The 18,229-nt window shown below is 40.8% G+C and overlaps 1 protein-coding gene across 4 annotated transcripts in view; it reads right to left on the reverse strand.

Annotated features, from left to right (window-relative positions):
- Mon2 (MON2 homolog, regulator of endosome-to-Golgi trafficking) overlaps positions 1-18,229 on the reverse strand; it is a 75,073-nt gene that overhangs the window by 21,737 nt on the left and 35,107 nt on the right. For 2 of the 4 annotated variants that reach the window (XM_031350350.1, XM_031350352.1), the window contains exons 14-26: positions 17,767-17,951; positions 16,752-16,864; positions 14,272-14,376; positions 13,869-13,949; positions 13,716-13,789; positions 13,542-13,632; positions 11,469-11,570; positions 10,681-10,683; positions 10,382-10,492; positions 7,970-8,145; positions 5,668-5,830; positions 3,896-4,189; positions 2,696-2,894 (exon numbers count right to left, since the gene is read on the reverse strand). In XM_031350350.1, coding sequence (XP_031206210.1) covers positions 2,696-2,894; positions 3,896-4,189; positions 5,668-5,830; positions 7,970-8,145; positions 10,382-10,492; positions 10,681-10,683; positions 11,469-11,570; positions 13,542-13,632; positions 13,716-13,789; positions 13,869-13,949; positions 14,272-14,376; positions 16,752-16,864; positions 17,767-17,951 — 1,697 coding nt within the window. The remainder of the gene's footprint in view (positions 1-2,695; positions 2,895-3,895; positions 4,190-5,667; positions 5,831-7,969; positions 8,146-10,381; positions 10,493-10,680; positions 10,684-11,468; positions 11,571-13,541; positions 13,633-13,715; positions 13,790-13,868; positions 13,950-14,271; positions 14,377-16,751; positions 16,865-17,766; positions 17,952-18,229) is intronic. The other 2 variants (XM_031350353.1, XM_031350351.1) reach the window with 1 other exon arrangement.

An 18,229-nucleotide genomic window follows, 5' to 3' on the forward strand; every position in this document is an offset into this window, starting at 1 on the left:
CAAACCAACAAAAAAAAAACCCAACCAACCAAAAATATCACAACCCCTACATAAGAGAACGTCTTTATCAATAGGTATGTATATGTTAAGTGGGGAATATACCTCCTTAGAGGTTTTACTTACTTCTGCCTAAGAAGACTAGAATAAATAAAGGAGATAAAAGAAGAGCTCTCAGTGGCGCTGTTGCTACCCATCTCCCTTTATTAATGATTTAAACACACAGTTCCCTGTCCCCCCCAACTTCCTTTTTCCCAGTATTAGGGGTTGAACTGGCATTTTCATGGATGGTAGGCAAGTGGTCTATCACTGCACTCTGCAGCCTAAGATGTTCTCATTATTAATCACAACAGCATGACACATGATTTCAATGTCTAAATGTTTAAAACAAACTATGTATCATGCTTCATAAAATTCACCGTCGTCTTCATATTATAATACCTTTATGCCTCTGAGTTTTCTTAGACATTTTCTCAGTGGGCTGGCAAGATGGCTGAAGCTGATGACGAGCTTCAGTTCTCATGGCCCACATGGTGGAAGGAGAGGACTTATCTCTGAATGCTTTTCTCTGATATGTGTATCACACATATACTATGGCGTGTGTGCATGTTCACTACAACTGAACTAAACACTAAACACTGAAAGAAACCACCAACCAGTAAGTTAGCTTTGTAAACGTCTACATGTAATTATGTATCACATATGGGTCTGTTAAAAGCAAATTCACTAGTGCTCACATTATAAAAAATTATTCAAGCCATCTGAGCTGGCTTATATTTTCATGTAAAACATTTAAATCAGTACTTAGCAATTCATGTCTATTGGCATAAACACAGGTGTTAACAGTGATGTTTTGTATGTTCCTTTATATGTAAATATGATATATATTTGTATTTCCATCATATGTAAATCATACAAAAAGAAAAAAATCCAAATTAAACAAAAATACACCAGGTATGGTGACACACAGCTTCAATCCCAACACTTGAGAGATAGAGGCAGCCCAGTCTACAGAGTGAGTTCCAAGGACATTCAAGACTATGTACAAAGACCCAGTCTCAAAAACAAACAACGAATCTAGAGGGGCTGGAGAAATGATCCACTTGTTAAAGTGCTTGCCAGGCAGGTATAAAAGGGTCTGAGTTTGAGTTTAATCTCTAGAACATATGTTAAACAAACAAATAACAACAAACAAACAAACAAACAAAATACGGGTGCAGTGGGCATGAGCTTTAATTGCAGAGTGCTTGCTATACAAGCATAAAGGTCAGAGTTCAAATCTCCTACCCCTATATAAAAGCTAGGTATGGTTGCATGTGATTCTGTAACTGCAGCACTGGAGGAGCAGAAAGAGGAGTTCTGGGCTCAGTGGGACACCGAGTGTGCAGGGAAGGGGTAGAGGGTAAAGGCAGGACATCCAGTGCTGTCTACTGACCCCCATGTCAGTAGGTTGTCAGCACAGCACTGGCTATCAAGCAGTACCTCCGTCCATTTTCCAGTACTCTCCCCAACACTGCCATTCAAACCAAAAGCAGTACAACCTCCCCTTGGGTTCTCAGTGGTAAAACCACTGGCATCCCTAACTGGACATTTTTTTGTTTTGGGGACTGCCTTGCACACCTACACTCCAGGAGACCAAAGCACTCATCCGACCCTAGTGCTACAGTAAAGTCTCCAGAGTTAACATGTTCTCTATAAAATGAGTCTAAGCTTCACCGTGCTTGACAACTACTGATTTGCATCAACAGCTTCCTTAGCAGTCTGCCAGGCCTTTTCTCTCTCTCTCTCTCTCTCCCCCCACTCCTCCCACCTCCCCTCTCCCCTCTCTCCCTCTCTCTCTCTAACCAGAGGGATCTTTCGGAAGCAAAAATCTGATCCAGTCTCTTTATGGCTTAAAACTTTTCAGCACTTTTGCTTTTCTTTACCTTGCTGTTAGGATGAGGTCCTGAGCTCTGGACATATTTAACACAGCCTGGCCTCCTACTCCTCATCTCAGAGAGTTCAGTGTGCTAGCCTGCCCTCCTCATCTCAGAGAGTCCAGCGTGCTAGCCTGCCCTCCTCATCTCAGAGAGTCCAGCGTGCTAGCCTGCCCTCCTCATCTCAGAGAGTCCAGCGTGCTAGGCAGCAGCCACTCCTTCTTGAGTCTTCTCTCTTTCTCTCTGTCTCTCTCTCTCTCTCTCTTCTCTCTGTCTCTCTCTCTCTGTCTCTCTCTCTCTGTCTCTCTGTCTCTGTCTCTGTCTCTGTCTCTCTCTCTCTCTCTCCAAGCCTGTCCGCCACTCCCCTCATGACCTGATGTGCTCTCACCTCCTTGTGACCCCAGGCACAGTGCTGCCTTCTCAGGCTGACATGCAGGCTTCACAATCCACTCTACCTCACAGTGCACTAACTTTCTTGGTGGCATGTATTACTGTAGCCATTTTTAGGCTTAAGGGCATAATTATGGCTCTTCTCTCAAGTTCAACCTTATATGTATTCTGTTTATCACCAGACTCTGAAAGGTGAGTCCAGAGTAGGTTTTTTCCCCTCAATGAAATGAGCATGAACATGTACCTACTGCACTAAAGCCTACAGTTAAGTCTGGTGACTACTCTTGGGAGGTAGTACAATACATCAATTCCCAAAGGATTTCCTAGGTATGTTCCAAGTCTCGTTTAAGACAAATGACGTGTACAAGCAGAGAAGGACGATATGTGCATACCGAGAGGCTGCAGTAAGTGTCTCCTGGTGTTAAAGATCCGTGCTACTCCGGCCAATGTCAACACCCAGGTCTCAGCCCACTGCTTCTCTGCCGTGTCTCTTGAATGATGAATTAAAATATTGCCACCTCCAGACTCAATCTTTTCTTTGTCTGCAGTTGTAGAAGATTCTCGAACTCGGTCCAGTAGATGAAAGAGTACCTAAATATTTATTTTAAAGATCATATAAAAAGTATTGATGAGTTAGCTTAAGATATGGCAAAAGAAACTAGAAGTTATACAAATATGTAACAGTTTTACTAATCCATATAAATTAGAGAAACTGACTAAAAAAGGCAACTGTGTATTCTTAAATTTATCCTTAAGCTCACGGAATTGGAAAAGTAAATTAACAGACAGAGTGCCAGCCAGGACTTGCTATCAGTGGAACCGTCTCCGGGATTATAGCTGAGACAAGGATCCGGGCCCAGGCAGAAAGTGTTATCGTGAGATGTCCAGGCTGACCTTAGGACTAAATGAGAACAAAAGGGGAGGAGCACCGAGCAGAGTAGATGTGTCTATGAAACTGAAAACATCACATACAAGATGAACTAATAGGTTAGGCACAAGGTCCTGGGTTCAAGTCCCAGTACAGCTACAAAAAGGGAAGAAAGGAATGAAGGACAGAAGACTATAGGACAGGAAAGAGAAAGAGGAGGAAGAGAAGGAGGAGCAAGACAAGAAAGAGGAGGAGGAGGAGGCCGAAGCAGTGGTGACTGTGGCGGTAGCCTTAACTGGTGACCCTCTTAGGGAGAAAGAGAATGCACTAGGGAGTAGAGATAAAACCTTCTAGCCTCTGTAGGGAACTGTGCACTTCCCCTCCCCACTTCCACACACAGTAAAAATAATGAAAATCAATCTTTAAAAATTAATTTGTTTGGGTTGGAGAGATGGTTCAGTAAATCCTAGCACGTGGTGGCTCACAACCATCTGTAATGGGGATCCAGTGCCCTCTTCTGGTGTGTCTGAAAACAGTGACAGTGAAAAACATTAAATTTGTTCTATTTTCTCTGATTTAAAATATGACAAAGCCAATGTTTTTATTTTGTCTAATAAACAAGTGCCTAGGAATGCTTCTTTAACAAGTCCACACATGTAACTGAGAACTGTACTGTAATAGCACATGTCAACTGAGAGTTACGCCCCGCTCCCGTCTCCAGTACCTTCCAAACGACCGTGTGCCAGGTGGAGTGCTGCAGCAGGGTCCCGTGCGCACCAATCGTGGAGAACAGGGTCTGCCCTGCGCTCTTCCGCACAGCAGGGCGGGGGTCCACACAAAGCTCCCCCAGCTTTGCATAGAGACACAACCACAAGCAATCAAACGGTGGCGCAGGGTGGAATGGCCGGTTCAGAGACACGCCTTTCTCCTCGGCCTGCTTCTGCTGAGCTGCCTCTTCTTTATTTAATTCTTTTTCAATAGTTTCCCCTCTTTGGAAAAAATAATCTGAAATATTCCACTAAAAAGAAAAGTATAGAAATATAACTTTATTCACCAATTTTGTTCTAAGCTTCAGAACAGATTCAATACAAGCATTTCCCTCATCAGTGCCTCTAATTTCAAGAAAATTTGGCTAATTATTTTGTCTTATCATTAACTTTTATTGTCCTGTACTTTTTATTATGAAAACTTTCAAGTATATTTAGGAAAAATAAGTAATTTCAATGTGTTGATATATATATAGCATCTAGTCATTATAATTCTTAACTATACAATCTACATTAAAATCCTAGCTAAAACAATAGCATCACAACATAACAAAATAATTCCAGTGTCACTTAATTTATAATAGCATACAAAACCAGTTCCTGTCTTCACATAACACGAAGACTTTGTTCTCAACGACAGTGAAGTGAATCAATGATGACAGGCTCAGTGCTGTGACCATCAAGAGCAAGTGAAGGAGGGCTTGAGCACTGACTGAGTGAGCACTGACTGCTTGAGCACTGACTGAGCGAGCACTCAGTTAGCCAGCTGCTCTGCTCTTTGACGGCAGGGTAGTCTGGGACCAAGTACAGTCTTCCATGGTCATATCTTTCATAGAAAAATACCAATTTACCTACTTTGTGTGAGAAATGTGAAGTTCAATTTTATGGGATTTTTGAGTCTCAAAAAACATTTAGGAGATTCTAAATAAAGTACTTAAGTAACTGAGGAAAGAAATGTTAAGTTCAGCTTTATAAACTTTGTCAACTGTAACATGCGGTCAGAGAGTCTAAATAATTTCCTTAGATAAACTACAGATCTCGGAGGCAGTTCTCTTCATGTCTGACTCATATGAAGTAGCTGCAATGCGCTAACATACTACTTCCATACTGAAGATATGTAAAATGAGATTTATATGTCAATAATTCAAGAATCTACAAGTGCTAAACAAACACAGAGCCTTCCACTACAATATGCTGTCTCCTGTATCTAACAGTATTGTTGACAGATTTGTCTACACAAATTGTAAATTGTTACTAGTCTATGAAAAATGTTATTGAAGTAATATTTAGAGTCAATCTGTACACTACATCAATCATAATTTTCTTTTTTTAAGTAAGATTTATTTTATGTATATGTGTACACTACAGCTGTCAGACACACGAGAAGAGGGCATCAAATCCCATTGCAGATGGTTGTGAGCCACCATGTGGTTGCTGGAACTTGAACTCAGGACCTCTGGAAGAGTAGTCAGTGTTCTTAACCTCTGAGCCATCTCTCCAGCCTATGATTTTCTTTATCCACATTTACTATATTGTTTCACCAAGCTCTCTGATTCGAATGTCCTACTACTAATCGACGGTTACCGGAATTACTGCTTCCTCAGGGAGGGTATGTTTGCTGCTTACAAGTCAGTAAAAACTCCAAGAGTCCACCCTATTTGTAAGCATTCACTGTTAACTGCATAAGTCATTTAAAAAGGACCTTATCATAAAAATCAATAGTACTTACCAATAAACCTATTGACGTTAAGCTAATATTAAGTTCTTGGTTATGCAGTCCAAAGCTGCCTGCAACATCTACAACTATCTGTAGGCAAGAACAAGGCATCGTGGGTAGAAAATCTGTCACAACCAACTGAAGACACTGAAAGGCAGTTCTTATTAATGATTCTCTGAAAACAAAAGAAATGGGTAATGTGAATTTAAAAGAAAGGTGTAGGAAAACCTTACAATAATCTGTACCAAGCCAACTTTTATGTTAGAATTTGAAAAAAGATGCCCTTCCTGGTTGCATAGTACCTCAATAGCCATTACTTATGCTTTCTCAAATAAACAAAAGTAAAGGGACCTTGATGAGATTAACAAATAAGATTAGATCAATCCCAGCAGTTGGGAAGTAGAGACAGGGGGAATCTCTGTGAGTTTGAGGCCAGCCAGAGCTACACAATGAGACTGTCTCAAAAGAAATCAGACTTACAGAGGGGAAAATAGTGTTAGCACTATGCACCAACTAACAACCTGGAACCCCTGAGATAGCTCACAGGAAGGGGAAGCTGCCACAGCCCTTTCTCCCTGAAGCACCAAATCTGTCTTGTGTGGCCCAGAGCATGCACAAAGTGTGCTTACTCAATGCCTGAGGACAACTACCTCTGCTGCTGCTGCTGTTTTTAACATCTACACAGTATCTTTTAAAAGGGCCCAAGCACAGTTACAGGTCTATTCTGTGAGAAAAGTACAGTATAAATTTCACAAGAAGCAGGTGGTCTTGGAGAAAAAGTTCAGTGGCGTTCTACCTAGTTCTTCAGTCCACCTGACACACTAGAGTCATCCGAGGAGAGAACTGTAATTGAGGGGCTGTCTCTATCAGCTGGCCTGCATGTGCATCTGATGGTAACTAATGTGGGAGGATCCTGTGCACTACAGCCTGTGTTACCCCTAGACAGGTGGTCCTGGGTTGTAAAGGACAGCCAACTAAGCACTCCATCAACAGTCAGAAAGCAGTGTTCCCCCACGGTGTCTGCTTTAGTTCCTGACTTGGCTTCTCTTCATGGTGGACTAAGACTCAAGTTTCTTTTGATCATGGTGTTTATTTATCACAGCCACTGAACGTAAACTAGAGCAAATGATAAGTAACGTAAATAATCGAGTTTTCAATGTTACAGAGTTTCTCGGTACTGAACGCATATGGATTCATGTCACGCTTAAACATTCTACTCTGCATTGTGAGTTAAGAAAATCAGCTTCAACTTGATGCACATTCGTCTTTTTCACTTTAATAATCTCAGTATGCTGTACTATTTAAGGAAATGTACTATTACAAAAACTTAAACATTAATTTCTCTAATACTATCATGAATTGTCTCCATAGTTTTAATAGAGCACTGCAGTGCCCCTGTCTGTAAACAGTGTGTGCGACACTGTAATCTCAGACACGCATGTCCAGTGCCTGGTCAATCTCTTCACTGATGCTCTCTCTATCCTAAGTCAAGTAAAACCCCAAAGCCCATTTTACTGTGCTCTTCTTTCTGTATCCCTATTCATTTAATGGGATTTGACTATTTACCTATGTCATAAGGGTGAGGATCCTTCTAGACTGCACTTCTTCCTTTGTCCCCAGTTAACCTGTTAAAGACCTCAAACTTCTCTCACTTCAAAAAAAGCATTTGTCAGTACTTCCATACTTCCTGCTCTCTTCTTGTGCCCTTGTCACAATGGAATGTATCAAATGCATATCTGAGTACATCACTCTCCTGTGTCAACTCCTCACATGCCTCTCAAACATACTCAAGCTAAATGCAAATAGCCTTTAGAAGCACACAATGTCATTTATGCTCTGTCTCCATGTCCTGCACTGGAGCTCTGCTTATGTACAGTGAAGTCCTCTCTTCCTTGTCAGTCTCCTGCTAAGGGAGTGGCCACTTGTCTGTGAACTCAGAATACCCAATAAGTTCAGGTCTGGGAATACACTAAGTACAGAATAAATGTTTAAAAAAACAAATGAATAGAGTCATTTTAAAGCAATTTCTTAAGACTTCCTAATATATGGAGTTCTTCAGATGTGTTATAAAATGTTAAGTTTATCTTATAATAAGATCTTATATTCTAATATAAATGGCATTAAATCTTTTATCCCATTAGAAGCAAAGCACTACTTGCGAGTTCCCAGAGCTGCCTGGGTAGGTTATGGAGCACTGTGACAGGGAGAGCTTGGGCATAAGCAGTAGGGCAGAGATTAAAGTCTCTCATTTCAGGACGTCAGGATGGCTCCCTTCTGACCTCTTACACGCTGGGTATCCATTTTAAACACTTACCCTTGATCATTTCTGATTGCTCCCATGACTCCAAGAACTAACGGCCACCCAGGCCCAAGACTGTCTCCCTGGCTTTGCAGAATCTGTAACACACATTCTAACTGCTTGAGTCGAATATCTGGATGGTTAATATTGGACATCTCTTTTAATGGGTTCAGTAAAAGCAGCTGTAGTCTCTAAAAAGGGGACAAGAAGCTAATTAGACAAAGACGTCCAAAACCGCAGGCAGGCAGCCTCTCCTCCCTCCCTCCCCCCGACTCCCACCGCATCTTTCTGCAATGTCCTCTCTATGCTACCCAGTTGGACTTGGGCTCAAGTGATCTCGTGCTTCAGTTTCTCAAGTGCTGTGACTACAGAGTGCAGCACCTGTCTCTGCTGTTCCTGTGTAGTTTAGATTCACCTCCATTCACAATAGTGCAGTAAAAGAAGAGAATATGATTTCTCTAGCAATAATCTCTAGAGCTTTGCCACTTCTCTGCCTTCCTTCAGTGTGTACAATTTCAGGGGGAAGGTGGGGCTACCTCTCTGTAAAGACCCACCCAGAAACATATCTCACTAAAGGAAATATATCCTTAGCTACACTTAAAGAAAACAATCCCAATATCTAGTATTATCTTTCAGTTACTGTATTAATGTACAGCTTGTATTTAAATGTAAAATTATCAAGTATGATATAATAAAAACTATAAAGTTTGAAATTATATGCTTTAATAACATTATTATTATTGTTGTTGTTGTTGTTGTTGTTATTAACATAAATGACAAAAAGCCACAAAATTTGTTGAGACAAAAAGCACTCTGTTACCTCTTTGACATCTAAAAAGCACTTCATTATTTAATTTTCTTCTCTCCAAATTTCATTCTTTGTGGTTGATTTACTAAACAAATATTTAGTAAGCTTTTACCATGCACTGAATATTGGTTATACATCGAGGATATTAAAGGGAGTAGAAAATGAGTCTAATTATTTTTATCACTGCTGATACAGTGTTTATGAGTGTGTACCATATCATATGTGTGGAAGTCAGAGAACAGTTTGCAGGAGTCAGTTCTCTCTTGCAGCATGTAGGTCCTGGGAATTGAACCCAGATTGTCAGAATTGATGGCAATCACTTTTACCTACTGAGCCATTTTGTCATCAAATACTTTATATATATTTTTAAAGCCTTAAACCAGTGCTACTAGGTGACATATGTCCATGGTTTCAGTACTCAGGAGGCAAAGGCAGGAGGACTCAGTCGGAAGCCAGCCAGGACTCTACATCAAGACCCTGTCTTCAAACATCAAGAGCAGTGGGTGCCCTGAATGTTAGGGTGCTAACAGCCCAGCATGTGCAAGGCCTGTGTTCAGTCCCTAGCACTCACCAAAAGCAGAAACAAACAAAAAAAGCCCTTCAAGCTATAGCAGAGAAAAAAGGAAATCACTAAGAAGCATGCTGTGTCCACAAGAGCAAAGGTCTCTCTGTCCTGTCAACCGTCCTGTTCTAAAGGTGACAGTCAACAACGGTGTGCTGAATTCATGTGTAGAATACAGCTACCAGACAACGAGATGATAACGGGAGTGGTAATGACCAACAGACACTTAAGTTTACTTAGTGTTGAAACCCTGAAACTTCAGTGAACTTAAAAACAAACAAAAACATTGCACTGTAAAATATGTGTGAATGGCAAAAATTCTGCAAGTACAAGTGACAAAATTATTTATCGATGATATCTATTTTATTGGAGCTGGGGCCCTGCTGAGTAAGCGTGAGCACTGAGTTCAGACCAACATAAGAAGCCACCTTAGCCCTGGCACTAACTGGAGCCTGTGGGCAAAGCAGTCCTGCTGCACTGGGGAGCTCCAGATTCACTGAGAGACTGTCCCAAGAGAGAAGCAAGCCAGGCCTGGTAGTGCACACCTTTATCTAAGCAAGTGCTCGGGAGGCAGAAACTGTGAGTTCAAGGCCAGCCTGGTGTACAAAAAATAAAGTGAGCCATGGGAGAGGGAGGCGTGCACCGTGACCTCTGGACAAACCCACTTCATGCGCTTGCTGCTGCTGCTGCACATGCTTTGTCCCTGGACGAGAGTGGTGAGGGAGGGTCGGAGAAGCAGTAACTTAATCAGTATCGTTTACATGTTTTTTATGAAGACCACCATAAAACTCTGAGTGATCCATAGCCTACATGTAAAATACAGTATGAAGTTTAAGGATTCCATTTTAGATACTGGCTTGGTGGCACACATCCTAAAATCCTAGCACTCAGGAGGTAAGGGCAGGAGGCCCAAGAATTCAAGGTCATCCTTGGCTATAAACTGAGGCCAGCCTGCACTACATAAAGCAATCTTACAAAAGAAGATTTATACTAGAGTATCACGAGGTGATATTAACATAAAACTACATCTGTACCGGCCAGCAAATACCACTTTTACCTGGTTCTGTGAGAGTGGAGGCTCGTGGTTAAACGTCAGCCCTGCTTTGATGAGTGACGTCAGCGCTTCTGCGCCCCATTCTCTCATCCGAGAGTTTGGATGCTGGCAGACCTGAAGAAACACACACTGAGTCAAATTATATTCAATTATATACATAAGGTTAGAAACACACATTAACCTGAGGACAGAAAAAACAAAACGGTATTGCAGCTTTTGTTAATTTTTTATAACTTAAAGATATCATATACTCAGTAAAGAGTAAAAGAAAAATTATATCTAAAAATTTTGGGTATGCTTACCTTCTGAATAAAGGCAAGGGAAGCAAGAGAAAAAACAAAACAAGACAAGATGAAACTGAAACAAGTCACAGGAAAGGGAAGACTGCGACAGGAAAGAAAGCATGCTAACCCTAAAGGGTTGCTCAGTTGTTCTTATTTCCCATTGGCTCTAGGGGTGGACCCTTCAGCACCAGTTCACCTGGGAGGTTGGCTAAATCATAAAGCAATCTGATTTACTGTGACATACTGTGTTACTAAATTTAATCCCAATCAAACGGGTAAAATCTTAGGAAGAAGGACAGTATCTTTCTCAGCCTTCTAAGGTGATGTGAAATAATCATGGTCCCTGACCACACACACGCATGTGTGCCAGCAGAAGCGGCAGGAGGTAAGTGCCGGCTCACTGTCTGGCCTATTTGTCTCCATCGGATCCTCCCTCTCACTGTCTGTGCGAGGTAGCAGCATGACTGGCCTCTCCTCTCCTGCTCCCTCCACCGCAGCAAACTCACTCTCATCCCAAACTGTTTCAAAACTTCAGAAGTACTGGGAGTAGAGGGAGCAAGAGACTGTAATGGAAGGAAGCAGATGCTAACACACAGCTGACAGCTGCCATTTTACAAGTTAAACACTTACCAATTGTTTACAAGATAAACCCTTCCCCAAACTAAGTACAGTGCCCAACTATAGTCCTCTGATAATACACTGCATGAGGAAGCGGGAGAGTCTAGTATGTCATTACATTGGATCATAAGATCAATGGACATGATTTTATCAGTAAACAATGATAATATTTAAGCAAGACACTTCACCTCAAGTAGATGGCCAGTCAGAGGTCTCCATAAAATCTCTATCCTGTGCATATTAACTAGACCAGTTTCTAATAGTTTGGCAACAGCAAAAAGAGATGGTTCCTAAGGAGGAAACATATTACATTTTGATACGTTGAAGAGAATTCTGTGATGACTATGAATAATATAGAACATTACAGTCATTAAATTATGACTAGTTTGTATATGTAAAGTTAGCAGAAAATACAGTAGAACCTATTATCATGAGAGGAGTCCTTCTGCCACCCTAAAACAACTCCTAAAGTTACCACCAAGGTATACTTGGCACAAAAGTGAATAAGTTACAGATCTTAGAGACCTACAAATCTATTTTTTTTTAAAAAAATTCTGTATTCTTAATACTTTTATGGTAATGAAAACATTTGCAACATGGAAATGTTTAACAGTATCTTTTTCTTTCCTAATAAAAGCCAGTAAGCTAAATTACACTGGGGATTTAAGACAAATGGGGCATGAGCTAATCTATAGATACCCTAAGAATTGTGGTAGAAAATTGCTATTTGTGGAGAAATAAGGTATAAGTTTAAGACTGATACCTACAAAAATTTTAACTGCCTGGTATAGCATCTTTATTAGGACACTGAATAGCTACATAATTTACATAAATTACAGTATCTATTGAAAATTTTAATGTATAAGATGGAGATAATACTATACAATTAGACTGTGTCAGAAAGTTAAGCCTCCCCAATGGTTAAGCCTCCCCAATGGCTACCTAGGATCACCACTTCTCTTTCCTCCTCATTACATGGGGTATACATCATAACGATTTGCAGCATTTCAAAGAACATATATATGTTCTGGATTCATACCTGAAGATTTTTTTTACAGAAGAAGTTTTAACAACTTTGTTTGTTTGTTTGTTTGTTTGTTTGTTTTTTCAAGACAAGACAGGGTTTTCTCTGTATAGCCCTGGCTGTCCTGGAACTCACTCTGTAGACCAGCCTGGCCTTGAGCTCAGAGATCCACCTGCCTCTGCCTCCCCAGTGCTGGGATTAAAGGCGTGGGCCAGTGGCTTATCTTCATATTTGGAAGTGATCAAACAATGCTTATTTTTAAATGTGGAAAAGGGGTTGGAGAGACGGCTCATTGGTTAAGAGTGCTGGATGCTCCTGTAGAGGATTGAAGTTCAGTTCCTAGAGCCCACATTTGTGGCTTAACACTACCTGTAATTCCAGGGGATCTTACATCTTCTGGCCTCCAAGGGCATAGACACACACACACACACACACACACACACACACACACAAAGGGCTTCATTCTGTTTTTAGATAGTGCTAGGACCTCAGGACAATCAGACAAGCACTGTGAGTTGCTCTCTCAGCTAGCAACCTATTTAATTTTTTCTGTATATATTTTGCTGTGATTGAATCAAGCTCAAGGCCTCCCACAATGTTGGCAAGTGCTTTACCACTGAATGCTGTTAGCCTCAAACATTTCATTTCAAATAGCAATTTCTAAAATATGGTTAAGTTGAAATGTTTCTGTGCTTTACAAAGTTGAGTAGAAAGTATTTTGAATAGAGAAAGGAATGTTCTTGAATGCTAATATGCAGATGTCCTGTCCTATGCTTACCTAGTGGGACGACCGAGTCCTGTTCTATTTACTCAATTAGTGGGCAATGGAAAGGTTTAATTTTAAGGTGAGGAAAATCATTATCTTCAGAAGAAACAATTAGTTCCTGATCTTCCGGTCCAGTGAGGGCAAACCCACCACCTAAATTTGCAACACACTTCCTAACTGTAGTCTTGTACTTCCTGCACCGTAAGCGGTGAATGCAAGCACTGTCAAGATAGTCTATGAAAGCTATGTAGAAAAGCTGTGCTGCATTATTTATAAAATATAAGAATATTCAGCATATAAGAAAGAAGGAATGTAACTTTAAGCCTACTCCACACTTGGACCAATCACAAGCTACACCATGCCTTCTTTACTCCTGACAGGCCACTGTGACCAAAGCGCCAGTCCTACCCATCAAACACTAGAGTGACTTATATACCTCGTATAACTAAAAAGGAATGTAGATTACCACACCTTATTATTTCCATAGGCCATATCCATTGCTTCTAGAGATAGGGAACAAAGTGCATTTATTAAATGATGCAAAGATACGTCATCAAGATACCTAAAATGAAAATGAAAAAGACAATTTCATCTCAAATATACAGCTTGAAACAGTATGCCTGTCAATTTACAACACGGACTTACTGTGAGCTTTCAAACAGTCTAGAAAGAATGTTGGAGATCACCGGCAAGTCTGTCATCACTGCTGTCGTCAGAACCTAGAGGAAGGGGGAAGTCAGTGTGAAGTGTGCATGATGCTTCAGGAAGCCCCCACTGATCACAGGGGCTGCCACTTACTGTACTGGGCCCTTCTACTGCTCTGCCAGGCTTCAAGGCACCACCACTACTAGGCTTTAGTCCCAGAATCCACACAAGATGCTAAAAATTAAAACAAGATAAAACTGTAAAAATTCTAATAACTAAAATCAATGGTAATAGCTAACAATGAAAACTAAAATCAGTAATATCCTACCAATTAGAATCAAAGTAATTAGCACCATTCATATGAGATAATTATAGCATGCACGGGCAGTAGAGTTTATGGCACTGTAAGCAGTCCGTTACTTCCTGACACATTCCTAACACTTGCTTACTCCTTACCACGACTCCCGCTTTATACTATCTAATAGGCCTTCCTAAAGGATCAGCAGGCATTGTTTAACTAGCAGTCATACACTGAGAATCCAATACTGCAACATACCTGAAGAGTTGCCAAAACAAGTTGCCATGACGTTCCGAGAACAGCACCATGACAATGTGCCAAGTTAAGTAGAGTCCTCATGCACTGGATATTTTTGGAAGTCAGCTATATTGAAAAGAGATAGATTTGTAGTAACTGCTATAAATTCTTAAAAATTAACAGCTTACAAATCAGCATGAATGCATTCAGAGACTGTCTTAAATGAAAACCAAGAATACTAGGAAAAGAAGTTTGGGTGGTTTTATTAAACACAAAGTTGTGTTATCAGGGCTGGAGTGACAGTTCGCTGAGTAAAGTGTTTGCCACATTGCCGAGGGCCATGCATGAGGAACGACAAATGGCTTCAGAACTCATGAAATGCAGCCCACTGCTACCCTAGCCACACAGGTGAGTCCTGGTGTGGCACAGCCCTGAGAACCATGTGTCCTGAGAACTTCAGGCTGTTATGCACTTCTGCTCTGCTTGCTGCCCTCACTTCCCTCCTAATCTAAGAATTATATGAAAACTTTAAGGTGGCTTCCAGCCCCTTACTGGGCAGTATCTCTGGCACTCACTGTATTAACACTTGATCTCTTTCAGGCATTGCTGCTGGAGCAGATTAATGATTCAATCACTACACTAGAGAAGAGCTTAGAGATGTAGATTGTCAGCAATGATTACCGCCCTTAGAAAACATTTGGAAAAATACAGTTGTTAGTGAAGCTAGGTTGAGATTTTTTTCTATTGGCTCTGATGTAGAAAATCTTAGGGAACAATATGAAGTTCAGAAAGGCAAAGTCTTATTAGTGAAACTAGGGACCCTTTATGGTCGGGAACAAGAACAATGGCAGCACTGGCTGACGGGACACTCACTGAGGCTGGACTGGTGATGGTTAATTTCTTGTACCCATGTTTACCCTCAGCTTCCTGATATAATTTATTAAAAAAAGCTAATGAATAAATATGCATTCTGAGTATTTAAGGTAGATATGACTGATTTTTATATAAAAGTTTAGATCTGTGATTCTTTTAAGAATTTTACAAGATTACTTTTAAAGATAAATAATAAAGTAATTACTCCTTTCTTTATAACCACAAATCGCTGCCTGCTAGTGAGAGAACCTGGCTGAGAACACTACCTTGCTTGCTTACACTTTGTTAATCTATAACAAGTTGCTTAGCTATGAATATACATGGGTTTTTGGGAATCATTTGTTTTCTTTACCTGTACTACTTAATGTTATTTCTTGTAAAGGTATAGGGAAACACATTGTGTTTTCATAATCATTTACTAGAAGAAATTGAAAGGGGCTGGTGAGATGGCTCATCTGGTAAGAGCACTGACTGCTTTTCTGAAGGTCCTGAGTTCAAATCCCAGCAACCACATAGTGGCTCACAACCATCTGTAATGAGATCAGATGCCCTCCTCTGGTGTGTCTGAAGACAGCTACAGTGTACTTACATATAATAATAAATAAATAAATTTAAAAAAAAAAACCTAAAATGTAACCAGATTGTAATTTTATACTGCTTGAAAGATTTTGCTGGGATATATAAGCTATGGAAGAAAGAATAAAGTGTGGAGGGCTGGAAAATTGTTCCTTCCATCCATCAACTATGTGCATGTGTGTATATATGTAAAGCTTGTCTGGGTGTGTTGGAGCTTGCTCCATTCACCAACTGCGTGTATATATGTATGTGTATGTGTGGAATGCTTGGAGTCTGCTTGCTGGAGCTTTCCTGTAAGCAGTCAAAGTGTGAATGTGTGTCTGTCTGTCTGTCTGTCTGCATGTATGTATATATTTGTATATATGAAGTTATTGGACTCTGCCTTTTGTTTCATCCACTGCTCCCTCAGAGGAAAGTCTGCTGAGTGACTTCTCTAATCACAGGCTGCCACAGGGATCAGCCCCTGTAGGTGTCTGGATCTACCTCCAATCAGCAACTCTACACACTGACCCCCGACGACTGTCTGCCTCAGTTTACCCACCAACTGGATGCCAAAGCCACATGAGGGTTGAAGTTCAGATCCCATAACCCATATTAATGCTGGGAGAGCACGCTGACTCGGCTATAACCCCAGCCCCGGGAGGTGGAGACGGACGGGTCACCTAGACTAGCAGGAGGCTCTAGATTCAGTGAGTTAGAAACCATGCATCAGCAGATAACGTGAAGCAGCAGAGGAAGATGGCAGATGATGTCCTCTGGCCTCCACACACAAACACATATGCACACTTGCTGGGCTACACATATGCTGACATACACAGCAATACGCATACACACATGCATGCACACCATATACACATACATGCATAAAGGAAGTTGAATTAGTATACTGGTTATAATAATGTCAAGAAAATAGATAATTACTTTGTTCAGGACCATCCTCCAGGAAAAAGAAACTCAGAAAGTAATACCATTTGGAAAGTCCAAAACTGGGGCACAACAGAAGCCCGTGAGCCCTGACTGGTCACCACAGTAACCCACACTAGCCAAATTACCATCACTGTTCCTTGAGGCTGCCCTGCGAGAGGCTGACCCACGGCTACGACTTGCTGGTGAGACTCGCTGGACGGGCTGATCATCATAACATTGTGGCCCTGGATAGAATATGCTAGAACACAACAGAAAGCCTTAGCGCAGCACAGAGCTCACACTTTCTTTCAAGGTACTATTATATTGTAAAAGATTAATCAGAATAAAGCTCAACCCTTACAATTAAACAGCAGTACTATTATCCAGATGTAAACAAGCATCTGAAAACTCTAGGTGCGAACACTAACAGTAGCAAACGTGAAGGAATTTTCCACATAAGTTGTAATCATAAAATGCTAGTATATATAAAACACAATTATAAAATGCTAGTAGCACAACAGAATTAGAACACATTAAATATTTTAAACGTGAATCAATATATACTTTTCTAGTTATAAATTTAGAGTGTGAAATCTGGGTATCACATTGAAATATATGTAAATTAAATGTAATAAACTTTAGTGTTCTCAAAGTATTAGCCAAGAAAGTTAGTTTTGTAACATTAATGTAACCTAAGTGGTGAAAATATTATAGTTCCACTAGGCCTTTATAAAAATAGAAAACAGTAGTCATCACTTCAACAATGTACTATAGTTACAAAGGAGTGTCATAATTCTATTGCCTATCTGTATAATTATTATTTAACATTGCTATTATAATATTACTCTTCTCTCCACCTTTTTTTTAAGGGATGAGCAGAAGAAAAGATACATATAGTCTATGTGGCCACATGGGAAAGAGAAACAAAGAGTCCAGTGACCCTAAGTCTCATCTTCTCTCTTCCCTTTCAGGACATAAAAGAAGGACAAAATGGAAAGGCTGGAGCACACCTGCCCAGAGGGAGCACACCTGCCCGCAGGGAGCACACCTGCCCGCAGGGAGCACTGTCCACGCGTGAGACAACAGGAGGCCTGAGAGTGGAGTTTCTATCCCACGTTGGCATCCCAGTAGACGGAGAAAGCTGTGTAGCTTAGCGCTTACATTTATTGGAGAGTGTAGCTGCAGTGGTGGCGTTCAGCACAGTCAGAGCATAATGCGGAGGCAAGGAGCCTTTGCATATTGCAGTTATAAAGGCGTCTCTCGAGGTTACGAGGCCCAGTCTTCCACAGAGAGCAGCCATGGTCAGTTCAGCCTTCAAAATGTTCTCAGTGGCAGCTTCATCTGTGCTGGAAGACAAGCACTCTGTTTATCTTACCAGTTTATCCCATTACGATTTAGAACAAGATTTGGGCATATATACTCAGGGAGTTTCAAGAAAAGCTAAAACCAATGTACTTAGGATGGAATTTTAATCAAGTAACTAAATATCTAAAAACCTTATGTATATCATGTAATATAATGCATTGGTGGAAAAAAAGAGCTTAAAAGGTTAAACTAGGGGGCTGGCGAGATGGCTCAGCGGGTAAGAGCACTGACTGCTCTTCTGAAGGTCCTGAGTTCAAAT

The sequence above is a fragment of the Mastomys coucha genome, unplaced genomic scaffold (genome assembly GCF_008632895.1).
Source record: "Mastomys coucha isolate ucsf_1 unplaced genomic scaffold, UCSF_Mcou_1 pScaffold4, whole genome shotgun sequence".
In the NCBI taxonomy this organism is placed as follows: Eukaryota; Metazoa; Chordata; class Mammalia; order Rodentia; family Muridae; genus Mastomys; species Mastomys coucha.